At 46.3% G+C, this 21,314-nt stretch overlaps 1 protein-coding gene across 11 annotated transcripts in view; it reads right to left on the bottom strand.

The window, feature by feature from the left end:
* DNAH9 (dynein axonemal heavy chain 9) overlaps positions 1 to 21,314 on the bottom strand; it is a 313,704-nt gene that overhangs the window by 13,762 nt on the left and 278,628 nt on the right. For 7 of the 11 annotated variants that reach the window (XR_011523200.1, XM_070561093.1, XM_070561094.1 and 4 more), the window contains 4 exons: positions 17,015 to 17,206; positions 15,380 to 15,571; positions 13,284 to 13,454; positions 7,474 to 7,656 (listed from right to left, as the gene is read on the bottom strand). Coding sequence is in view for 7 of the 11 variants with exons in the window: in XM_070561093.1 (XP_070417194.1) it covers positions 7,474 to 7,656; positions 13,284 to 13,454; positions 15,380 to 15,571; positions 17,015 to 17,206 (738 nt within the window). In the remaining 4 variants the exon portion in view is untranslated. Of the gene's footprint in view, positions 1 to 7,473; positions 7,657 to 13,283; positions 15,080 to 15,379; positions 15,622 to 17,014; positions 17,207 to 21,314 lie in introns of those variants that run through there. The other 4 variants (XR_011523198.1, XM_070561098.1, XR_011523197.1 and 1 more) reach the window with 3 other exon arrangements.

Raw genomic sequence — 21,314 nt, 5'->3', positions numbered from 1 at the left:
AGTGGGCCCTGTGCAGCCATTGATGCGCAAGTGAACTCAAATGATGAAATTAAACATCAGTTGCTCAGTCACATTAGCTACTTTTCCTGTGCGCAATAGCACACATGCCCTATTAGTGCAGATAGGGGACATTCCCATCATCCCAGGAAGTTCCATTGGATCAGCACCGGTCTAAATAGAAAGGCTTAGTTTTCTGTTTGGTAATGGAAACTGTCATATGTGTGTTGTTTCCAGGGTTATGTTAAGAATCCTATATGTGGCCTTTTTAATAAAACGTGTTTATGGGCATATAATAAATAGTACATGCTTGCTTGCCAAACTGCGGTTAAGAAGATATGTAGATAAATCAAGACTCGTTACAAAAAAATTAAGTCCAAAAGACTTAAAAAAAAGATGCAGGCCATATTTATTTTTCCCTTTAAGTAAAAATTTTAAGAAGTTTTCAGCGGCCAATTTACTTACATGATTATAAAATGGTTTCATAAACAATACACCAAAGTACATGTGCTTCTCCACACCATTGTTTGGGTTTTGTTAAATCTGGGTGTGGCCCTGGAAGTATGTTGTACACTTGAATGTCATCTGCCGTGTGAGCTGACAGGGAGTAAAGGTGCCCCGTCCTGGAGTCATCCCATAACATGACCTGGCAGAAGAGGGTCAGCGGTACCAGAAAAAGTGGGATGGAAATGTCCCAGTCTTTTGGCATATCCTCTGAGGGCCATGGCACAGTAAGACAAATAGAGAGAAGCTCTGGACTCTGCCAGCCGCTGTCCTTTGCTTGTAAAGAGAAGGCCTTTGCTTCCTGGCTATCTCCCCTGGCTAATTCAACCACTTACTCCACGTGACCATGCCTCATACGGGGATGTGCCACTTCTGAAAACAGTGAAGTCTCGCCAACCTCGATTTCTCGGAATTTTCTTGTAAGAAGAAATCATGTGCTTAAGATTAAAATATATGCAGTAGAGGATGTTTAGGGCAATGAAACTACTCTGTAAGACACTATAATGGTGGATACATGTCATTATGCATCTGTCCAAATCCACAGAGTGTACACCACCCAGAGAGAACCCTAATGCAAACTGTGGACTTTGGGTGGCTACAATGAGTCAGTGTGGCTTCATCAGTTGTAACAAATGGACCGCTCTGGTGGGGGATGTTGATAGTGGGGAGGCTGTGTGTGGAGGGGGGCAGGGGGTATACTGGAACTTTCTGTACCTTCTGCTCAATTTTTATATGAACTAAAATTGCTCTAAAAATAAAATCTGATAATAAAACATATATATGCAATACTTAATTTTTAACACCCTTCAGGAATCTAAAATCATTTTTTATAGCAGAGGAACATAAAATGCGTAACTTGGCTTTCTTAAACATTTCTCACGTCTGCTTGTAATATGATTATAACTTATTCTGACAACGATTTTGCATTCACTAATTGAATGTGCAAGTGATGGAGCCTTAAAGAATGTACTGTCTCTTAGGTTTTGACACTATGAGAGTGAAGCAGGAACAATTTAGGAAATGAAGAAATCATTAACGTTGTAGCTAGGTTTCTGAACTAAGATATTCCCATGACCTTGAGTGGAAGTAGAAGTGATTCATTTTCAGAGAAGGGGCTGAGAAGAAACAAATCTAGACTCAAGACAGCACTTCCTGAAAGGTATTCAGAAAAGATTAGTGTCCTAAGATGCAGCTGGGTTGGTGGAGGCTGGGGTGGGCAGACGGGAAGTTTCTGTGGCCAAGCTCTGGGTAAGCAGGCCCTGCTTGCAGACTCAAGCTGTGTTACAGCGGAGAAACCTCCTTCCGTTTGCTCAAGCCTGAGTTTCTCAAACCCCTCCTGCCTGGATCCCATGTAACCAATCAACATGTGCACTTATTCTGCGTCCCGTGTAACCAATCAACATGTGCACTGATTCTGCGTCCCGTGTAACCAATCAACATGTGCACTGATTCTGCGTCCCGTGTAACCAATCAACATGTGCACTGATTCTGCGTCCCGTGTAACCAATCAACATGTGCACTGATTCTGCGTCCCGTGTAACCAATCAACATGTGCACTGAATCTGCGTCCCGTGTAACCAATCAACATGTGCACTGAATCTGCGTCCCGTGTAACCAATCAACATGTGTACTTATTCTGCTTCCCGTGTAACCAATCAACATGTGCACTGATTCTGCGTCCCGTGTAACCAATCAACATGTGCACTGATTCTGCGTCCCGTGTAACCAATCAACATGTGCACTGATTCTGCGTCCCGTGTAACCAATCAACATGTGCACTGATTCTGCGTCCCGTGTAACCAATCAACATGTGCACTGATTCTGCGTCCCGTGTAACCAATCAACATGTGCACTTAGTCTGCGTCCCGTGTAACCAATCAACATGTGCACTGATTCTGCGTCCCGTGTAACCAATCAACATGTGCACTGAATCTGCGTCCCGTGTAACCAATCAACATGTGCACTGATTCTGCGTCCCGTGTAACCAATCAACATGTGCACTGATTCTGCGTCCCGTGTAACCAATCAACATGTGCACTGATTCTGCGTCCCGTGTAACCAATCAACGTGCACTGATTCTGCGTCCCGTGCAACCAATCAACACGTGCACTGATACTGCGTCCCGTGTAACCAATCAACATGTGCACTTATTTGCTCGCAGGTCAAGAGTCAACACAAAGAAAACTTACAAAGAAAACTTACAAAGAAAACACAGAATCCTTCTCTTAAGAAAATGTCGCATTTCAGGGTCCTGTGACTTGCCTGCTCCATATCAGCATTGCAGGGAAATCTGAGAGAACTAAAGGCTGGGGGGTACCTTATGGTGTCTATGAGGGCTGTCTGGCTGTGACCTTGACCACTCTATTCATCCCTGTAAATAGATGCTTTCATAACCTTTCTTTGATATAGTATAGAATAAAACCTTATTTTTCCTGTAGGCCTTCATTGCTTTAATTCAATGAGCTGTTAAAAGCGCAGATTCACAGTCTCCAGTCCAAACCTAGGGATGCCAGCCTCTGAGGAGGGCCAGGAACGTCCATTTGGAAAGGGCACTTCTGGGGCATCCGAAGCAGCTGGTGCTCTGGGCTCGCAGGCACGCAGCCCGCACTCAATCCAAGGCGTTAGTGACACCCACATACTCCCTCCTCCAGGGGCTGCGGGCTGCACCCTGTCCTGTGGGTCACTCCTGTCTACTTTTCACTCCCTATGAAGATGGCCTCTGCACCCAGCTCTCATGTGTATGAAAAACGGGAGGGGAAGAGTTGGGAAGGGAAGGGGGAATGCTATGGGTTCTGTCCCCTCCAGGCTGGCTTCCAGACTGAGGGGCCAACAGCTCATTTGGGTGTTCTGATAGAGTGCGGGAAGACCAAAGGCAGATGGGGGGGGGGCAGCTGTCCGGTGGGGGGGTGACTGTTGGTCATTAGAGGGCCAAAGCAAGGCACCCCCTCACAGACTTGCGCTGTCAACACACGATGGCTCAGAGTAAAGAGCCAGAGCAGTGCAGCTGGCGGGACTTGAAGGCTGAACATCTTTCACATATTCAGAAACAAATTTTATCAAGCAGCCACTGACAGCATAGGAACAAAAATGTCTGATGCCATCAAACATTTGAATAATAAAACACAGTTCCTAGGGGCTGGCCGGGTGGCACAGGGGTTAAGTTTGCACGTTCTGCTTCTCGGTGGCCCGGGGTTCGCTGGTTTGGATCCTGGGTGCAGACATGGCACCGCTTGGTAAAAGCCATGCTGTGGTAGGTGTCCCACATATAAAGGAGAGGAAAATGGGCACGGATGTTAGCTCAGGGCCAGTCTTCTTCAGCAAAAAGAGAAGGATTGGCAGTAGTTAGCTCAGGGCTAATCTTCCTCAAAAAAAAAAAAAAGTTCCCAGCCCTGCCCAGATTCTAGGCTGGCTGTGGCTCCATCGAGGAGAACACTGCCCGAATGAAATAGAGCACAAGCCACGAATGGAGCCACATGTGTAATTTTAAATTTCTAGTAGCCACATTTAAAAAAGTAAAAAGAAACAGATGAACTTATATTTTATTTAACTTGATATATTTAAAATGTCAAATATCATTTCAATATCTAATCAACATGAAAATTATTAATAGGATATTTTACTTTTTTGGTCTTCTGTCTTTGAAATCTAGTGTTTAATTTACACTTACAGCACATCTCAATCTGGACTAGCCTCATTTCAACTGCTAACCTGTCATTAGTGGCTACTGAATTGGATAATACAAGTCTGAGAATTTAGCTTCTCATGTAGTTTTCCTACATAGGCAGAGAATTTTCTGGGCAGGCTGCCATCAGTAGGTGGCCCTTTGAAAGTTATACCTAGTTGTTATTGTAAAGGAATAAATTGGCCTTTGGGAGTTTTGTACATCAGGCTTTTGTGTGTTTGGTTGGTGAGAGTCAGTACCTCTGACTAACCAGCTCTGGGATACTACGGGACCTGGTTCTTCATTGTGTAAGGCTGAGAGCTAGAAGTTTGACTGGTGAATCCCAGGGGAATTCCTGTCTGTGGGAACATGGCTGTGGCCAGCTGACCTTCCCTGCCCATGTCTGTGTGCTGTAGGCTTTGAGCTCCCACCGTTCTGGGGGCTTAGTGTACCTCTCAGTTCAGCTAATACTTTTTTGGGTAGCATTATGGTTTCCCATCCAGTCAGTTATGAATGATCACAAGTAAAAATCTCTTTATCACAGATGCTAAGAATATTGGCCTAATGACTTCAAAAGTTAGACATTTTTCAGCTTTGCTGCCCAGTCTGAGCAGAGCATTTGGGTTCACCTGTTTGCTGTGCTGGGTAGCCCCACCTAAAACACTCCCAGAACTTTAAAGTGACTGTTAAGGAGAAGGAAAGGAAAGGACAAGAAGGAAAACCTCCATCAGAGTTCCTCTTCCTCCCCGCTGCTTGCCAGTCATGCTTTCCCACCAGCATTCCGGGGGGAGCGTGGCGCCGAGTGCTTCCTCACGGCTCCATTTATCAGACCCTGTCCAGGGGGCCCTCGCATCTCCTCACATGCCAGGCTGTCCTGTGAACCCCCTATTGAAGTCACTCCCTTCTGCTGTTTCCTCTCCTACTCCCCTTTCTTGCCACCTCCACTTTCTCTCTTCCCTAGACCTCAACACTTTCCCTTCTCTGAACTCTGCTGCCGTCCCCTCGCACCTTCATTTTTCCAGGGACACATTTGTCTTTTTCTTCTACCTGCTTGCCTTAGCACTGCGCTTCACAAACTTGACTCATCACAAGAATTACCTGGCTGCTGGTTAAAAATACAGGTTTCCTGACCCCACCCCAGAGGTTGGTAGGCCTGGAGGGTGGAGGCGGGAATAAGTATTGTGATAAATCCCCCAGAGCGTTTGAGGACCTGTCCTAGCGTGACTGGGTCTTCATGACGGCAGTTTTTCATGGGCATTGCTCTAACCATCCAGCTCGCAGAGGGATGGGGAGAAAAAGGCAGCACGCAGTTGTGCTGACTGCTTCTGGGCCGTTGTTCCGTCGCCGCCTTTGGAGGTTCACTGCATCCCTCTTACTCGCCGGAGTGGACCCTTTGCTCTGGCCGAAGCAGGGGAACTCTTAGAGCAGGCTCAGGCTGCCTCTGCTGGAACCTCTGGAAGACTCTTCTCCTGGTCCCCACCTGCAGTAGCCCCACCCTTCCTCCAAAGACCCCTTGAGGCCTCTTCTCCTCCGGGACCTTCCTGATCCCACATCCTTGTTTCTTCCTTTCTTCTCCCACACCTTTCTATGTGGCACTTCATTATTTCTGCCTTGGGTTATAATCAGTTTGTGTGCTTGTTTTCCTCCAAGCCTGTCTCTGGAGGGGAAGGCTCCCCTTTCAGCCTCTTATGCATCCTCCAGCACGGAGGGCCGAGACTTGCCCAAAGAAGTCATCAATCAGCAGTGCTCAAACTAGACTGAAAAAAAGACAAGCCTCCCCCCGACCTCCCTTCATCCTTGGCCAGGCGTGCTCTGTGATTCGTAATGCCAAGCCACCGCAGAGGCTCTGGGAAGAAAAACGAGCGAATAAATTGGAAGCTGAATGGGTAAATAGACTGCACCAAATTGCATGAATTCAATAAGCTAAGTTTGAAACAAACCTACTCCGGATAATTACTAATATATACCTGTGCACCATAGGAACGGAGCTGCATAATGTGACAGGCGAAGTCCTTATTTACATCTGAGATTGTTCCATGAAGTTTTGATTTCCTTTGATTACAAGCTGGTATGTAATTTGGAAACATTACCAAACACTGTCAGTCTTCAGCATCCCTTTCTCCTTATTTCCCTCCATCCATGTTGAGGGGAGAAGAGAAATTAACAGATTAAAAGACCCCCACTAACCTAGATTTTGCATCTGTTTCACAGTTTCTATGCAACTACGTGGGAAGAAACCCACGATTGTTTTCCTGTGCACACGTGACCGTGGCTGTAGAACCTGAGAGCCGGACACGAGGGCGGCAGGCAGCACACCACGCCCCTGGGCTGCCAGGGCTTGGCTGAGCTTTCACGGTCAGCTACGAACTGGGTTCTCAGGCTTCCTCTGTCTGGGGTCACAATTCCTTAAATAAATGTGTCACTGCAACTGACAGCACTCCACTTCCTCACCTCCTAAAAGGCAGCAGGCCATCCCACTTACCTGTCATCCAGGTGAAGGGTAATAATGGCGCTTCTCTCTTAGGCTCTGTGCTGGGCACTCGACATAATCATCTTTCAGTCGATGAAGCGGACTCGTTTAAGTAATTGGTGGTAGAAAAAGTAGAATCTTTCATTGCTCAAGAGAAACCTCAAAGCTTGTGCAGTATCTTGGATGTTTCAGACAACCTTGAGGTTGTAAAAGATTAAAATTCTTTCCTTTGCCCTGATGGGATGATGATAATACTGACAGCTAATGGTTTAGGGGTACCTACCATGTGTCAGCATTGCTGTAACTATTCTACGGAAATCAGTTTATTTAATCCTTCCAAAAGCCCTGTGAAGTAGGACCATGATCGCTGTTTTACAGGAGAAGAACCTGAGACACAGTGAGGGTTAAGTCACTTGAAGGCCACACAGCGAGGAAATGGAGGAGCTGGGAGTTGATCCCGGCAGTCTAGTTCTAGAAGCCGTACTTTTCTCTAGCTCACTCTTTTGCCTCCCATGAAAGAAACTTAACCCATGTCAGTGGAAGACACCAGCTTGTCAGGACTTTCTCTCTTGGTCCTCTGAGAGTAGCCTCTGGGGGCAGCTCATGGGCCGTGCAGTCGCTCCTCGTTCTCTCATTTCAGCACAGCTCCAGGCTTTAGAGCCATGTATCTTAGCCCCCTGCAGCCGGCCAGACTCCGGTTTCTGGGAGGGACAGCTTCTTGGTCATTCAGATTGCTGTAGGACAACTGCTCTCCAGCTCTCAGGTCCCTCAGTGTCCCTCTGTCCCCAAGGGGTCCAGCTGTGTCCTTTGGCAGTCCCCCTCCCCCCAAGACCTCACCCACCTTTAAGCCAAGGTCCAGCTCCCTCAGTGAGCGCTGGATCTCTCTGGTGAGGATGTTCATCCGCTCACACTCCTGGAAGGCAACCACGATGTAGGGTGTGCGCTCCTCCACTTTGGCCATCAGCTCTGAGATGTTAAACTCGTCTGTCACTCGCTCCAGTATTTCTTCCAGGACAGCCTTGACCTGTCACACGAGAGGAAACACAGGGTTAAGAAGAGGTTCTAATTATCCAGAAGGATTCTTTTCCCCGGCAATATGGCACTGAAGATGCCAGCCATCCATCACTTCACCATACTCTTGCCCACTTGCTTATGTCAAGTGGGTCAGGGATTGAGGACCGACCATAGATGGCCTCTCCCTAGGCTGGCCAGCTCCTTGTGACTTGTGTGAGCAGCTTTAAAAGATGAATGCAGAAGCCTTTCCAGGAACTGGGAGTTGGAAAAACCCAGGAACTGACCTAGTTAGCTGTGGAAATCAAACTAGAGAGGCACAGGATAGACTTGGCCAAGGGTGGTCATTCTGGGCCACGTAAAGCTGCAGCGATGAGCAGCAGTGAGGAATATGTGTATATATATATATACTCTCTTCTGAGTTTCCATGAGCCTGTACTGTGGTTTCTGTCCTTGGTCATGGAAGAAGCATCCTCATCTATCATGCGAACCTCCTCTCTCACCCCATGATGCCTTTACCACACAAACTGTCAGCTAATTAGACCAGGGATGCTAAAACAACCAGGGTCTCCTGCTGGAAATTGGAATCGAGGCAGCGAGATACCGGGTTATTTTGGGGTAAGCACTCCAAGGCTGTCTGCCATTTTGAGTAAACAAACAAGCCCAGGAGGTCTGTCAGCAGATAAAGAAAAATGAAACCAGTGCAAACATAATAGAACATGTGGCCAGCAGAAGGATGGAGGGAGGGAGGGAGAAAGGGAGCCTGCGAGAGAGCGCCAGCCCTTCCTGGATCGTGAGAGCTGAGCTCCAGCCACAATGGATGGTTGTTTTTCTGTCTGCTCATCTCTTTTCCCTTCTTCTGGTAACAGGTTCCTATCTCCTTTTGTGAAATTACCTCTTCTCCGTGTTTTGGGGGTACAGTCATTGGACCTAGCCCTCCCTTGACCCAAATTAGACCAATCAGATGGTCTTTCCCAGTGCAATGACAATTTGAATCTCGAGCCTAGGATTCAAGGACAGAAAGTGGCTGGAGCCACTGCCAGGATGGAAGTGTGCTGAAAGGACTGTCCACTCTTCTTTTTCCCTGAGACCCTAAAGCCGCTGTGGTTTCTATTCTTTCTTAGGTTGATTCCTTTGAGATAGTGAGCTATTTCTTGCCTATTTCAGCGAAAATGTTTTCTGTTGCTTGCAACCAAAGAGCCCTGACTGAGGTAATCCAGTTCTGTTATGAGTCACCCATGTGAATTTAAGCAAGTCACTTAGGCCTCAATTTTTCCATCTATAAGAATTTCTAAGGACATCTTTCTCCACCTGCTCCCTCTCCCCCACTCCCAGGGCTGATGCGAAGATCAAATCAAAGGAGTTGATGAATGTGGCAGCCTCTGAAAGCTATAAAGAACTATATAAATGTACGAGATTATTAATATTCACTTTGCCTTGTATTGTTAACAGACAATACATTCTCTAGGAAAAGAGCTGATGTTAGAAAAAAAGAAAGTAAAAGCTCATCACCCTGTCACAAATGGGTCTCTGGTGCTGTCATAGCAAAACCTGGAATGGAATTTTAATAGTACCTGAAAGGAGCTGCTGGGGTAGAGGACAAATGGCTAAAATTATATTACATTCTGTCTCTGAAGCTGAATTTGAAGAGACAGCCCTATCTCAGTGAGCTGCCATGTGGACATTATTCACAAAGAGATGATGAGATAGTGTGGAGGCATTGTTCCAAAACATGTTGAACGTGGGGAAACAGAGTTCTACTCTGTCACTGATCAGGCCGGAGGATTTGGAGACCCGGCCCGACGAGGCAGGACTGCTAGGAAAGGGAGCAGATCCACAGACATCCAAGACCCTCTTTTGCTCAGAGAACTCCAAAGCCCCCTTCATGTGGGAGGAGTGGATTCCAAGGGATGTGGTCTACTTTATTTTTATATGCAAACACCTCTGCTTTTTTAAAATTTTGGGGAAAGCAATAAGTGCTTAGCATAAAATCCAAATATTATGGATACTTATGATATTAGAAGTAAAATCCTCCCACAATCTTGCCTCTTCCCTCAAAGGGGGAAAAACAATGTTAACTGTTAATTTGGGGGGTTTATAATTCTGCAGATGTCCTTCAATGCATATAACTCTACCCATCCATCATCCATCCATGTATCTATCATGTCTATCTATCTTCCTTTCTGCCTTCCTCCCCACCCCACCCCCACTTTCTCTTTCTTTCTATTTATCACTAATGGAATCATATGACACATAGCTTTTCCAGCTTGCTTTCTTTTCACCTTATGATAAATCTTGGACACCTTCCCTTGCTAGTACATGTGGATTTGCCTTCTTCTTTTTAACAGTATATGTTATTTCACTGTTTTGGCATACCATAATTTAATACGTCATTACCCTATTGGTGGCTATTTGGTCTGTTTACCGTTTCTACTACTTAAAACAATCTTGCCATAAATAAATATGTATGTCATAAAATCTGTGCACTTTTGAATTTTTCCACTGGCTGAATTCCTAGAAATAGAATTATGAGTAAAAAATATGAACATTTTTAATTTTAGTAGCTGTTGTCAAATTGTCCTACAATTTAAACCTCTACCAGCAGAGATGACAATGCCTGTTTTCTTATGCCCACACCACTGGATGTTATCACATTTTAAAATCCTTACCATTAGGTGAAAAATGATATTTCACTTAGCTTCACTTGTGAGCGACGTTGAGAATATTTTACTATTTTTATTGGCCATTTGTATTACTACGTGAATTCCTTTGGTGGTCTTCTTTCCCTTCCTCTCTTCTCCTCTCTCTTTTCATTGGTAAGAAGTCTGTGTGTGTTAGCAGAATCTGCCCAGAACCAGATAGGTTCTCCTGGTTTGTCTTTGACTTTGCTCATGGTGTTTTTGCTTTGCAGATGTTTTACATATTTTAAGCCATCAAATTTGTCAATCTTTTTCTTTATAGATTCTGAATTGCTTTTCTTTTAAGGTTTTATAAGGCCTTCCTCTTTGTAAGATCATAAAAGCCTTCACCCAACTTTTATTTCAGTACTCTTTCATTTAAATATTTTAGCTATCTGAAATAGACTTTGGTATAAGGAGTTAGGGAACCTGCTTCACTTTTCTCCAAATGAGCCAGTCGTTCAACACTGAGGCAATCCAGTAGTCAAGGGCAAATGAGAGAGACGACTACCTCACCACCAAGGAAGCAGGAAGGGTGGACGTCACACCGGAGGCCAGGGTGATGGGCCGAATCACGTCCCCCCTAAATTCATATGTTCAAGTCCTAACCCCTAGACCCTTAGAATGTGACTGCATTTGGAGAGAGGGTCTTTAAAGAGGTGACTGAGTTAAAATGAAGCTGTTAGGGTGGGCCCTAATCCAATCTCACTGGTGTCCTTACAGGAAGAGGAAATTTGGACACACGGAGAGAGATGACAGAGGCATGTGAGCATAGAGGAAAGGCCTCGTAAGGACACAGTGAGAAGATGGCCATCTACAAGCCAAGGAGAGAGGCCTCAGAAGAAGCCAACTATGCCGACACCCTGATCTCGGACTTCCAGTTTGCAGAACTGTGAGAAAATAAACTTTTGTTGTTCAAGACACCTAGTCTGTGGTACTTTGTATGGCAGCCTAGCAAACTAACCCCATGATTAGTGGCAGATCCATCTGCCCAAGAGAGGCATTTGGGGCCATGCAGGAGTTCTGGCTCAGGTCATCAAACAAGCCCATGGTGCGCCCTAGAAAGAAAACCCAAGCTTGGGTTGAAGACTGTGGTAGATTGCTGATGTCTCTCCCCCCGACCCTACTCCTGACTTTTCTCTCTCTTTCCTAGGCACATGGCAGCCCAGCTATGCACTAAATTTCCCAAGTTCTCTTCCATATAGATGTAAACATGTCGGTAGACTTGGGCCGATCGTTCATGAGCGTATGTGGAATGTGCAACCTCCGGGTCATTTCCAACTTAACAACACAACACTCCATCTGCTTTGGCTCTTTGCCGCTCCTCTTGAGCTGTTCTGTGGATGTGGAGGAACAGAGCTCATGAGACCATGTGAGCTATATGAGAAACAGCCTATCATGGATGGTCCAAATCTACTGACATGTCTGCATCTATATGAAAGAGAAATTGGGAAGTTTAGCGCATAGCTGGGCTGCCATGTGCCCAGGAAGGAGAAACAAAAGCTGAGGGGGGTGGGGAAGTGGGGTAGGAGACACGAGCAGTCTACCAGGTACTAGTCTGAGGGCAGAGGTATAGCACAACTGACACACACACAATAGCCTGCACACCTGTTGCTTCTTGTACAGTGTGATGCATAGCAAGTGACCACGGTTCATTCATTTCTGCAACGCATACACAAACACACACACACACAAAATTTCTTGAGTTGGACAAAGGGGATAAGGAAATGACAAGAACTAGAAGCTTCTTTGAACCCCACCTGAAGCATCCTAAATCTATTACTTGTGTAGTCCCAGCCTTTTTCGTTTTTAGAGCCAGGAATGTTTTTCATTCTAAGTGGTTTGGATTCTGAGCAACATAAAATTTCTTCTTTTCCTTTTGCTCTCAAATTACATCCTATGCATCAAATAGTGGGACAGGCTGAGAGGTGTGATTTGGAGCAGCTTTCTCAAAGTATGCTCACCCGCATCAAAATCACTAGGGTGCAAATTCCTGGGCCTGACCCTAGACCCCAGAATCAGAATTTCACGCTCCCTAGCTCACTCAGAGGCACGATGCAATCTGAGAACTGCTATTTTGATGACAACACTCCATACCTTTAAACAAAAGTCCAGCTCCTTTAGTGTCAGTTTGGTTTCCTAAAATCCATCCCTGGAGCCTACAGCTTGATGACCACCCAGGGTTCCTAAGCCTTAATCTTCCAAGCGTATTCCTTGTAAAGCCAGTGGAATCTCCATGGAGGAATTAAAGGAATCCAGGCAGGACTGTGGGGTGGAGGTGGGAGAAGGAGGTACGTCTCTTGGAAGCTGAATTAGCTCGTCCTGGGAAAAGTTTCACTGTGGTGCCCATTCCTTTTCTGCCCTCTGCTACGCCCACACCAGGAACACAGCCTTCAGATTGCCTCTGGTTGTTCTAATACCCATACCTCATCCTCGCCTGCCTTTGCACCCATAATTTCCCTCCACCTTCCTGAAAATTCAGGAAGTCCTGTGTTTGGTATCACGTCACTGAGTGTTAGAAGACTCTGATTAAATGTCATTCATACAAAGAGAAGAAGGCATTTTGTCTTAAAGGAGTGAGCATCATTACTTACTTTGCCATAGAGTCATGAAGTCATCTCAAGATTCCCCAACCACCATTGTTTGGTGCTGCCCTTTTATTTGGTTTGGCAGACAAACTGAATAAAACTGCCTTCAAGTGGACTAGGAAAGCAAACTGCCAAACCCATGGCAGGGACTTCCTATGATTTAACCCGATGGCCAGAGTGGTGACATGACTGGGGAGCGACTGGGGCTCCTGGAGGTGAAGGGCAAGCCCATCAAGGCTGGACCGGCTCTGTGCAAGGGGAAGGTGTGCACATGTGGTCTGTGCTGTGTATGGCCTACGCAGCCAGTGGGAGAAGCCTCTCCCTCTGCAATCCTCGGGCTTCCCGGAATGGTCTCAGGCAATCCCTCTATATACCTTTTCTTCTCTCGAGGCCCCAGCTCCATCTCCAGCGTTGCTGTCCCGGGGCTGCAGCTCCAACACGGTGCGAAAGAGCTTTTCTGAGGTCTGGGTCAGGAAGCCAATCTCCGCGTTGGGGTGGAGGCCATAGAGATACGGTGACTCTGGGGGCAGCTCAGCATCAATGTACTGAAAGTCAAGGGCAAGCTCACTTAAACACAAACCAAGATTGCTCACCAACGCTGGCTGACGTCAGCATGCTCTCCACCCACTAGTGTACATCCTTTCTCGACACCACCCATTTTTGTATGCTGGGCCAGTTTTCCAGAACCTCCACATTCATGACATCATTCTCTTTTTTAAGAAGCTTAGCCAACTTTATCCATCGCCTGTCTCACCCCTCCCACCACCCCCTGTCAGACACCTGTCCCTCCGCACACGTGGAGGACTTCTGATTCTTCTAGAAATACTAATGCCTACCTTTATTTTCACCCAAGCTCTTCTCGGATCCCAACCCTTTTCCCCTTAAATTCCTATTTTCTCCCCTCTGTTTATCTAAATCAGGGATGACAAACCTGAACACAAACACGGGACCATGCATGCAAAATAAAGGTATGGATGTGGCTGTAGGGTGAGGGGAATTTTGCTGTGACCTGAACGTTCCTGTATCTGATGAAAAAAATTCCAATTAAAAACTTTTAAAACAATGTGTCACCCACACAACACATCTCTGTGGGCAGTTGTGGTGCGCCACAATCTGCCATCCCTAAAAAGTGCCCCCTGGCTTTTAGGGTTCGCTTCCTTCTCTGAATGTTCTCTGAGTTCTCCTTCACAATTCTCTCTGTTACAGCAAGAAAATATCCCTCAAGTTTAGCTCCTCATGTGACTTTGATGATTTCTTGGTGTTAGTAAAATCCAATCTAAGTAAAACCTTGCTCAATCTTTAAAGGCAAATTTGTGGCTTATTTTTGTATTTCTTCCAGCACCAAGCACACTCTTGGACTCTTGGTGGGCGCCCTAGAACCATCTACTAACTGACAGGTCAAAGAAAGAGATGAAGAAAAAGCAAAGCTGCCTTAGTCATTTGGAAGTGTGCAAACCATGTTACTGTTGCCCACCACCGCCTCCAGCCTCTTGTTGAATAGTTCTATAGACACTAGGGGGCGCTCTTGCACAATTTTCTTGGGTAAAGCCTTTAAACCTTTCAGTCAAGTAATTTATTAAAAAATGCCTCCTATTTTCTTTAACGAGTCTTACTGTTTTTAATTTCTTTTCATAGGTCCAGTTTTTCTGGAACGAATGACTTTTACGACTTACCCTCTTGAATTTTATGAATTAAAAATTTTTTTAAAGCTGAAGTTAACGTTCATACGACCAGTATTTCCTTTAAGTTATTCAAGGGTTAAGCATTCAAGGGTTCAGTATTCAAGGGTTCTTCCAGGCATGTTCAAAAGTCAAGTAATGAAAATGGTTTTTAAAAAAATAATCTTTGAATATATTTTCCATGGCAGGCTAAGTAGGCAAAGATGAACACCTTAAAAATAGCAGAAACAATAGTAAAATGAAAACCCAAAGTGATAGCAAGAAAAAGCACCACGAGCATGTTTTCCTTGGCGTATGTATGTGAGTATGTGCACCTGTGTTCATAGCGACCAACAGAGGAGAGGCAGGCGAGCAATCTGCCTACAGAATCACATCCCTCTGAGGACAGTTAACATTGCTAGTATGAACTTGACCAAAAGTTGACTAAGTTCTTACCTGGAATTTTGCTCTTAATGGCTTTGTCAATATTCTGAATGAAAACAATCAAATGACTGCCCCAGACGTTATTTGTAGAAAAGAGAAACAAATAGAATTATTGAACCAAACGTCAAGAATAAAAAGATCTCCAAAGGCTCAATTTTATCATTAATTTGAGGCTAGAAATCCTATAGCTCTCACATTGAGCAGGGCAAACTTGGGGCTGAGAACCACACTCGATGTAAGCTCAGCTCTCTAAGCCATTCTTCCCTGGCCCTGCGTGAGCATCCCCAGTGGTGGAGGCAGCATGGGAGCAAGACCCAGGGCCCACATGAGGACCACCATGCCGGCGTGAGGAAAGAGCAGAGCCTTACCTGATGGTAACCACTGCAGTCCATGTTGCCTGGGAGTGGGAACCCTGGGGCCAGAGACAGCTCTCCTTCTAGCATTTCTGGTTTGATGAATTCCTCCAGATAGGTCCTGCAGAGTCTCCTGTCCCAGTCATCTGTGATGTGGCCTCCATACATGATCTCTCCAAAGAGGTAGCGCAAATCATCATAGGGGACCTGAGAGACAGGGGAAGGGAAGAAAGATCTCCACGCAGGCACCGGGCTGCCTGATGGACGGGCAGAGTGTAAGCCACAAAATGAGATGCTTCTCCAGATCAGGAGCAGTGTCTATTCATCTGCATACCCCCAGTGCCGCGCGGAGCTCATTAAGTGCTTGAAGAATCATGTCAAAGGGTGAGGAGAGGCGAGCGCCAAGCCCCTCACATACATGCCTTCCCGCTTTCACGGGCCTTGACTGTGGCAATGAAGTCAGGCTCTACCTACAAGTCCTTTATTTATTTATTTATTTATTTATTTTGGAGGAAGATCAGCCCTGAGCTAACATCTGCTGCCAATCCTCCTCTTTCTGCTGAGGAAGCCTGGCCCTGAGCTAACATCTGCGTCCATCTTCCTCTCCTTTATATGTGGGACGCCTACCACAGCATGGCGTGATGAATGGTGCCACGTCCGCACCCAGGATCCAAACCTGTGAACCCAGGCCGCGGAAGCGGAACGTGCCAACTTAACCACTGCGCTACTGGGCTGGCCCATACAAGTCCTTTAAATAGGCGAATGCCAAATGGAAGAAAGTGAGGACCAGGGTACTCTTCTAATTTTCTGCCATTGATTAGCATATTAATGAATCGTCTCCTTCCCAAGTTCAAAGTGAATGAAATACAGAAGGCAAGTTCACTGGTATCACGGTTAGGAGGGAAGCCACTTGGGGAAAGGCTGTGGCAGTGCAGCAAAGGAGGGGATGGTGTTGTGGGGGTGGGCTTCCCTAGCCCCCGGAGCTGGAGGCCGAGGGATTGCTTAGGGCATCTGGGCCTGATCCACTTCCCCACCAGGAAGAGGAGGTGGCCTTGCTGATGCTTCTATGTTTGGTTCATGACCTAGAAGAGGCCTGATGTTGTGAACATGCCCTTACATGGAAGGGCATGGATCGCTAGTGTCAGTTTTCCTTGACCTGGAGATATCAGACAGAGAAGGAAGGAGATGAGGTGTAGAAAAATTTGACTTCCTCAACTTTAGCAAGACCCCACCTATGTGAGGAGCTGGGTGTCCTGAGAGAAGTTCTGTGTCCTTGGCTAATTTAATTGGCAACTTGTATCAGGTGAGTGTGGGGTCTCTCCCTGCCAATCCACAGCCCCCTGCAATGCTGTGAGTGCACAGGGGTGGTCCAGTGGGCCCTGGGACAAACATTCATGGGACTGACCCACACCAGGCTTGAGGCACTACTTTGATTTTCTAAGCCTTCTTGGCTCCAACCTCTCCATAGCACTCTTCTTGGCCTCACCCTGGTCCTGGGGTTGGCTGCTTGGTTAAACTTGCACTTCCTCACTGCACCTGGGGAGGGCATAGACCTTCCCCGGTGAGCACCCTCCTTCCGAGTGCAGATGCTGCATCATCCCTGTCAGAGGTGGCCCTCCCGACCCACCCCGCGCTGGCCGGGGCCTGTACCTTTGCATTGGCCTCCAGGAAGTTGTACAGCACGTTCACAGAGATGGTGAGGTCCCCAGTGTTGAAGGGGTAGGGACGATTCCATCCCTGCGGCCCAAACTTTCGTCTTTCTGCCACCACCGCGTGAAAGTAACAAAGAGCAAAGAGGATGCTCTTGAACTCTGTCTCTCGGGAGCACATCTCCAGGGTGTCCTGAAAGGAAAGTGTGGCCTTCAGTGTTAGCACAGAGCTGCCGTTATGCAGGGCAGGCCCGCGGGTGGGTTAGGGCGGCGGGCGGTTGGGTTGGAAAGTTACTGAATGTCCTGGTTAGGGTTTGAGCTGCAGTGGGACTATAGACGGCACCGTGGATGGCTGTGGGCTGAGGGTCTGCAGGGACCTTGCAGAGGGGTTGGGTTTAGTTTAGAATCTGAGGTGAGGTTTTGATTCAGGTTATAATGGGGTTTGGTTTATGGTTAAAGTTTGCACATATGGAAGTCCTAATTAAGTTCTCAAGCATAGCTAATAGAAAACAGGGTAGTGGGCCACAGGACTGTCATGTTTGTCATACTGATGTCCCTTTGTGCTGGGGTGTGGGTGGGGACTCCCACAGCATCATCTCTGATTTCTTCCCTTCCTGTCATACTTTTCTTGCCCGTCATGGAAACTTAACAGGTGTAATGACTGCCTGTGAGACCGAGGAACCGCGGCTCGTCTGCTGGGAGAGCTGCTGAAAGGAGGGAGACGAGGGCAGTCAGAGCCGCAGAGCCCAGAGGAGCTCCGTGCCCTCGCCATCCCGACTGCTCCACTCAGCCTGAGCAGGGGGATCAACGTGCACTGCAGAAACAGGAGCACCGACGGGGCCTGGCTGCAGAGCACAAGGCAGGGAAAGACGAGGCTCATGAAGTGGGGATGAAGGGAGGGACAGACAGAAGAAAAGAGAAGCAAGAGATAGTCCAGAGAAAGGCAATGCCATTGTGCTTGGCCGATTTTAAGGAGGATGGTGGCGATGGCGGGGAAGGGAAAGCCTGAACTTTGAAGAGATGGTAGGACAAGAACCCCTGGAATTTTTGGAGTTAAAAACAATTTTCTCTGAGTGAGACCTTCTCTGCTCAGGAAGGAGTAAGATGTTGCAGATGGAGCCCAAGAGAGGCACTGTCACAGCTCAGGCAAATTGGATTGGGTTCAGTGCTGGCATTTCTTCTAAGAACTGGTCCTTAGACCTTGCTCACATGGGCAGGAGCTGCAGAGGAGGCAGGCCAGATGAAGCTTCTGATAGGCTTTATTTTTCCAGGGAGAACCCGTGACACAGTCTCTATCTCTCTCTGGATATGTGGGGGTCACTCTGGTGTCTTTGTTGGGTACCATGTTTGCCACAAAGGTTTAGATGTGAAAGGTCAGAGGTGGTGCAGGGGACAAAGTCACTGCCCCATGCAAGCAAGAAGTTAATAGCAGCTTTCTGGACACAGCTGTTCTCTACTGATGTGTAGGATGCTTCCTTTGTTACTTTTGACACATTTGAAAAAATTGGGTCCTGCTGAAAAATGCCTGTAAGCACAAAGACAGGAAGTCACACATTAAAATGCTGAAACTGGTTGACAGTGGCACACTCAAGCAAAAGTCAGAATAAAATAACCATCCCCAGAGAGCACCGCTATCAGGGAAGCAGGGACAAAAAGAGCTCAGTGCTGTAATTAGTGCCTTAAATGGTTAAAATTGGGCTCCAAAGAAAGAGAGTGAATAATAGGGGGTATTAACCAGCACCCTGCTCCAGGGCGCTCGTAAACGCAGAATGGAACAATTAAAACTCCTGTGAACAATAAATATACTCATAAATCTATCTCTCTTTCTCAGAGTGAATTACTGAAGATGGCTATAAATGGCTAAAACACCAACTGTGGAAGGGACAGAATAACCAGGAAAAGCCAGTATCTCTTGGGATATACGTCCCAGTTGCCTGATGATAACCCAGCCTGGACATCCGGCTTGCAGGGGGATAAGCCCAAGAACAAGAGCCCATAGGGAGGCTGAGAAGATGAAGCCCAGTATGGCTACGGGTGATAACACTCCTCTTGAGGCATAATATTGTGCTGTTAATGATCAGGAGACATAGCATGTGAGGCATCTGCTGCCCTCCTCCCTGGCTCTGCCCAAGACCCTCAAGGCAGAAGAGCTCGAAATGGTCTGTCCCTGCATCCTTCAACAGAGCTAGCAAACTGCATTCCAATGCCCTAGTTTTCAACTTTTCATTTAAAAAAAATTGTGGTATAGATGGCTAACAGGTACATGAAAAGATGCTCAACATCACTGACCATCAGGGAAACGCAAATCAAAACCACAATGAGATATCACTTCACACCTGTTGGAATGGCCATTATCAAAAAGACAAGAAAAATCAAGTATTGGCGAGGCTGTGGAGAAAAGGGAACCCTCGCACACTGATGGCAGGAACGTAAACTGGTGCAACCATTATGGAAACCAGTATGGAGGTTCCTCAAGAAATTAAAAATAGAACTACCATATGGTCCAGTAATTTTACTTCTGGGTATTTATCTTAAGAAAACAAAAATACTAACTTGAAAAGACGTCTGCACCCCGTGTTCATTGCAGCATTATTTACAACAGCCAAGATATGGAAACCACCTAAGTGTCCACTGACGGATGAATGAGTAAAGAAGATGTGGTATATACATACAATGGAATATTACCCGGCCTTAAAAGAGAAGGAAATCTTGCCATTTGTGACAACATGAGTGGAGGTTGAAGGTATTATGCCAAGTGAAATAAGCCAGACAAACACAAATGTGATCTCACTTACATGTGGAATCTAAAACACAAAACAAAACAAAAAATCAAGCTCCTAGATACAGAGAACAGATTGGTGGTTGCTAGAGGCGGGGGGCCAGGGGTTGGCAAAATGGGTGAAAGGTATCAAAAGGTACAGATTTCCAGTTATTAAAAAAATTGTGGCAAAATGTACATAACACAAAATTTACAGACAACCATTTTTAAGTACACAGTTCAGTGGCATTACGTGCATTTACATTGTTGTGCAACCCAATGCCTTTTTAGGGCAGAAATGTCTTTGCCTGGAACCAGCTACCCCCTCCTGTATAGAATCAAAGTTAAGAATGTGTATTTTCCCTAGGTGGTATATAAAGTCTAGAAAATTTAGAAGTTTTGACCTCTGGTACAGAATACCTATGAGTTTAGTCAAGGCCTATTTAGGAAAAAAAAGAAAAAGAAAGAAAAAGAGATGCCCTTGGATGAGACTGCCCTCTACCTTCTGCCCCATGTTGCAATGGGCAGGTAATTCTTTTTTTTTTTTTTTTTTGAGGAAGATTGGCCCTGAGCTAAATCTGTGCCATCTTCCTTTATTTTGTATGTGCGATGCCTGCCACAGCATGGCTTGATAAGCAGTGCGCAGGTCCATACCCAGGATCCAAACCTGTGAAACCCGGGCTGCTGAAGCAGAGCACGTGAACTTAACCATTACACCACTGGGCTGGCCCTGGCAGGTATTTCTTAACAAAAACGGCAAACTAAAATATCCTGAATCTCCTGGTAATGTCCCCCTACTCTCCGTTCCAGATTACACGTGGGTTTTGGAGTTGGTTTGGGAAGGTGAGTGAAAAAGAAGGAGACTGGGTAAGTTTGCTTTTCCAATCTTTGTGGCTGCTTCCCTCTCCAAGCTGGACTGCTTGATTCCTACATTATGAAGGGGCTCAAGCACTCAGTAAAAGCTTGAGACTGAGTGCCAGGTGGTCTTCATCTGATTTTAAGTTAAACCAGGCCCCAAAGGGCCGCTGGTCCTGGTGGCTTATGTCATGTTAGCTGGAACGTTGTGCTGTTGGACGGGCTACTTCGAGTTACCTAGATGACCCAGCTGGGACCGTGGTGAGTTTTAGCATGGGTTCTGTAAAGCTAGAGACCCACTGGTGTTCTTATAAGATGGCGTCAGAGAGGACAGATCCCAGAACCCTCCCCTTGGATTCCGCCAAGGCCCAGTGTGGCAGATGGATTTTAAGGACTCCACTCTTCTGCTGTTCACATCTGTGTGTATTCCCCTTCCCAGGAAAGTGGAAGGCCCCAGGGAGGAAGCAATGAGGAGGGACGTCTTCCTGAGAAGATTAAAGAGGCTCGAGCTTCAGACTTTGCAAGTGCTACTTTATGTATGAAGTTGGCCTTCCACAATACAAGTCTTGGAATTCCAGTAATGTAGGAGCCTGCATTTGAAACTTATGCCTTGATATTCTTAATCTCATTGTAGCATAGTGTTCTCAGAGTTGACTGCACAATAGAATCCCCTAGAAGATTTGCTAGA

The sequence above is a fragment of the Equus przewalskii genome, chromosome 10, assembly GCF_037783145.1.
Source record: "Equus przewalskii isolate Varuska chromosome 10, EquPr2, whole genome shotgun sequence".
Lineage (NCBI taxonomy): Eukaryota > Metazoa > Chordata > Mammalia > Perissodactyla > Equidae > Equus > Equus przewalskii.
This window is presented reverse-complemented; position numbering and strand designations above follow the sequence as displayed.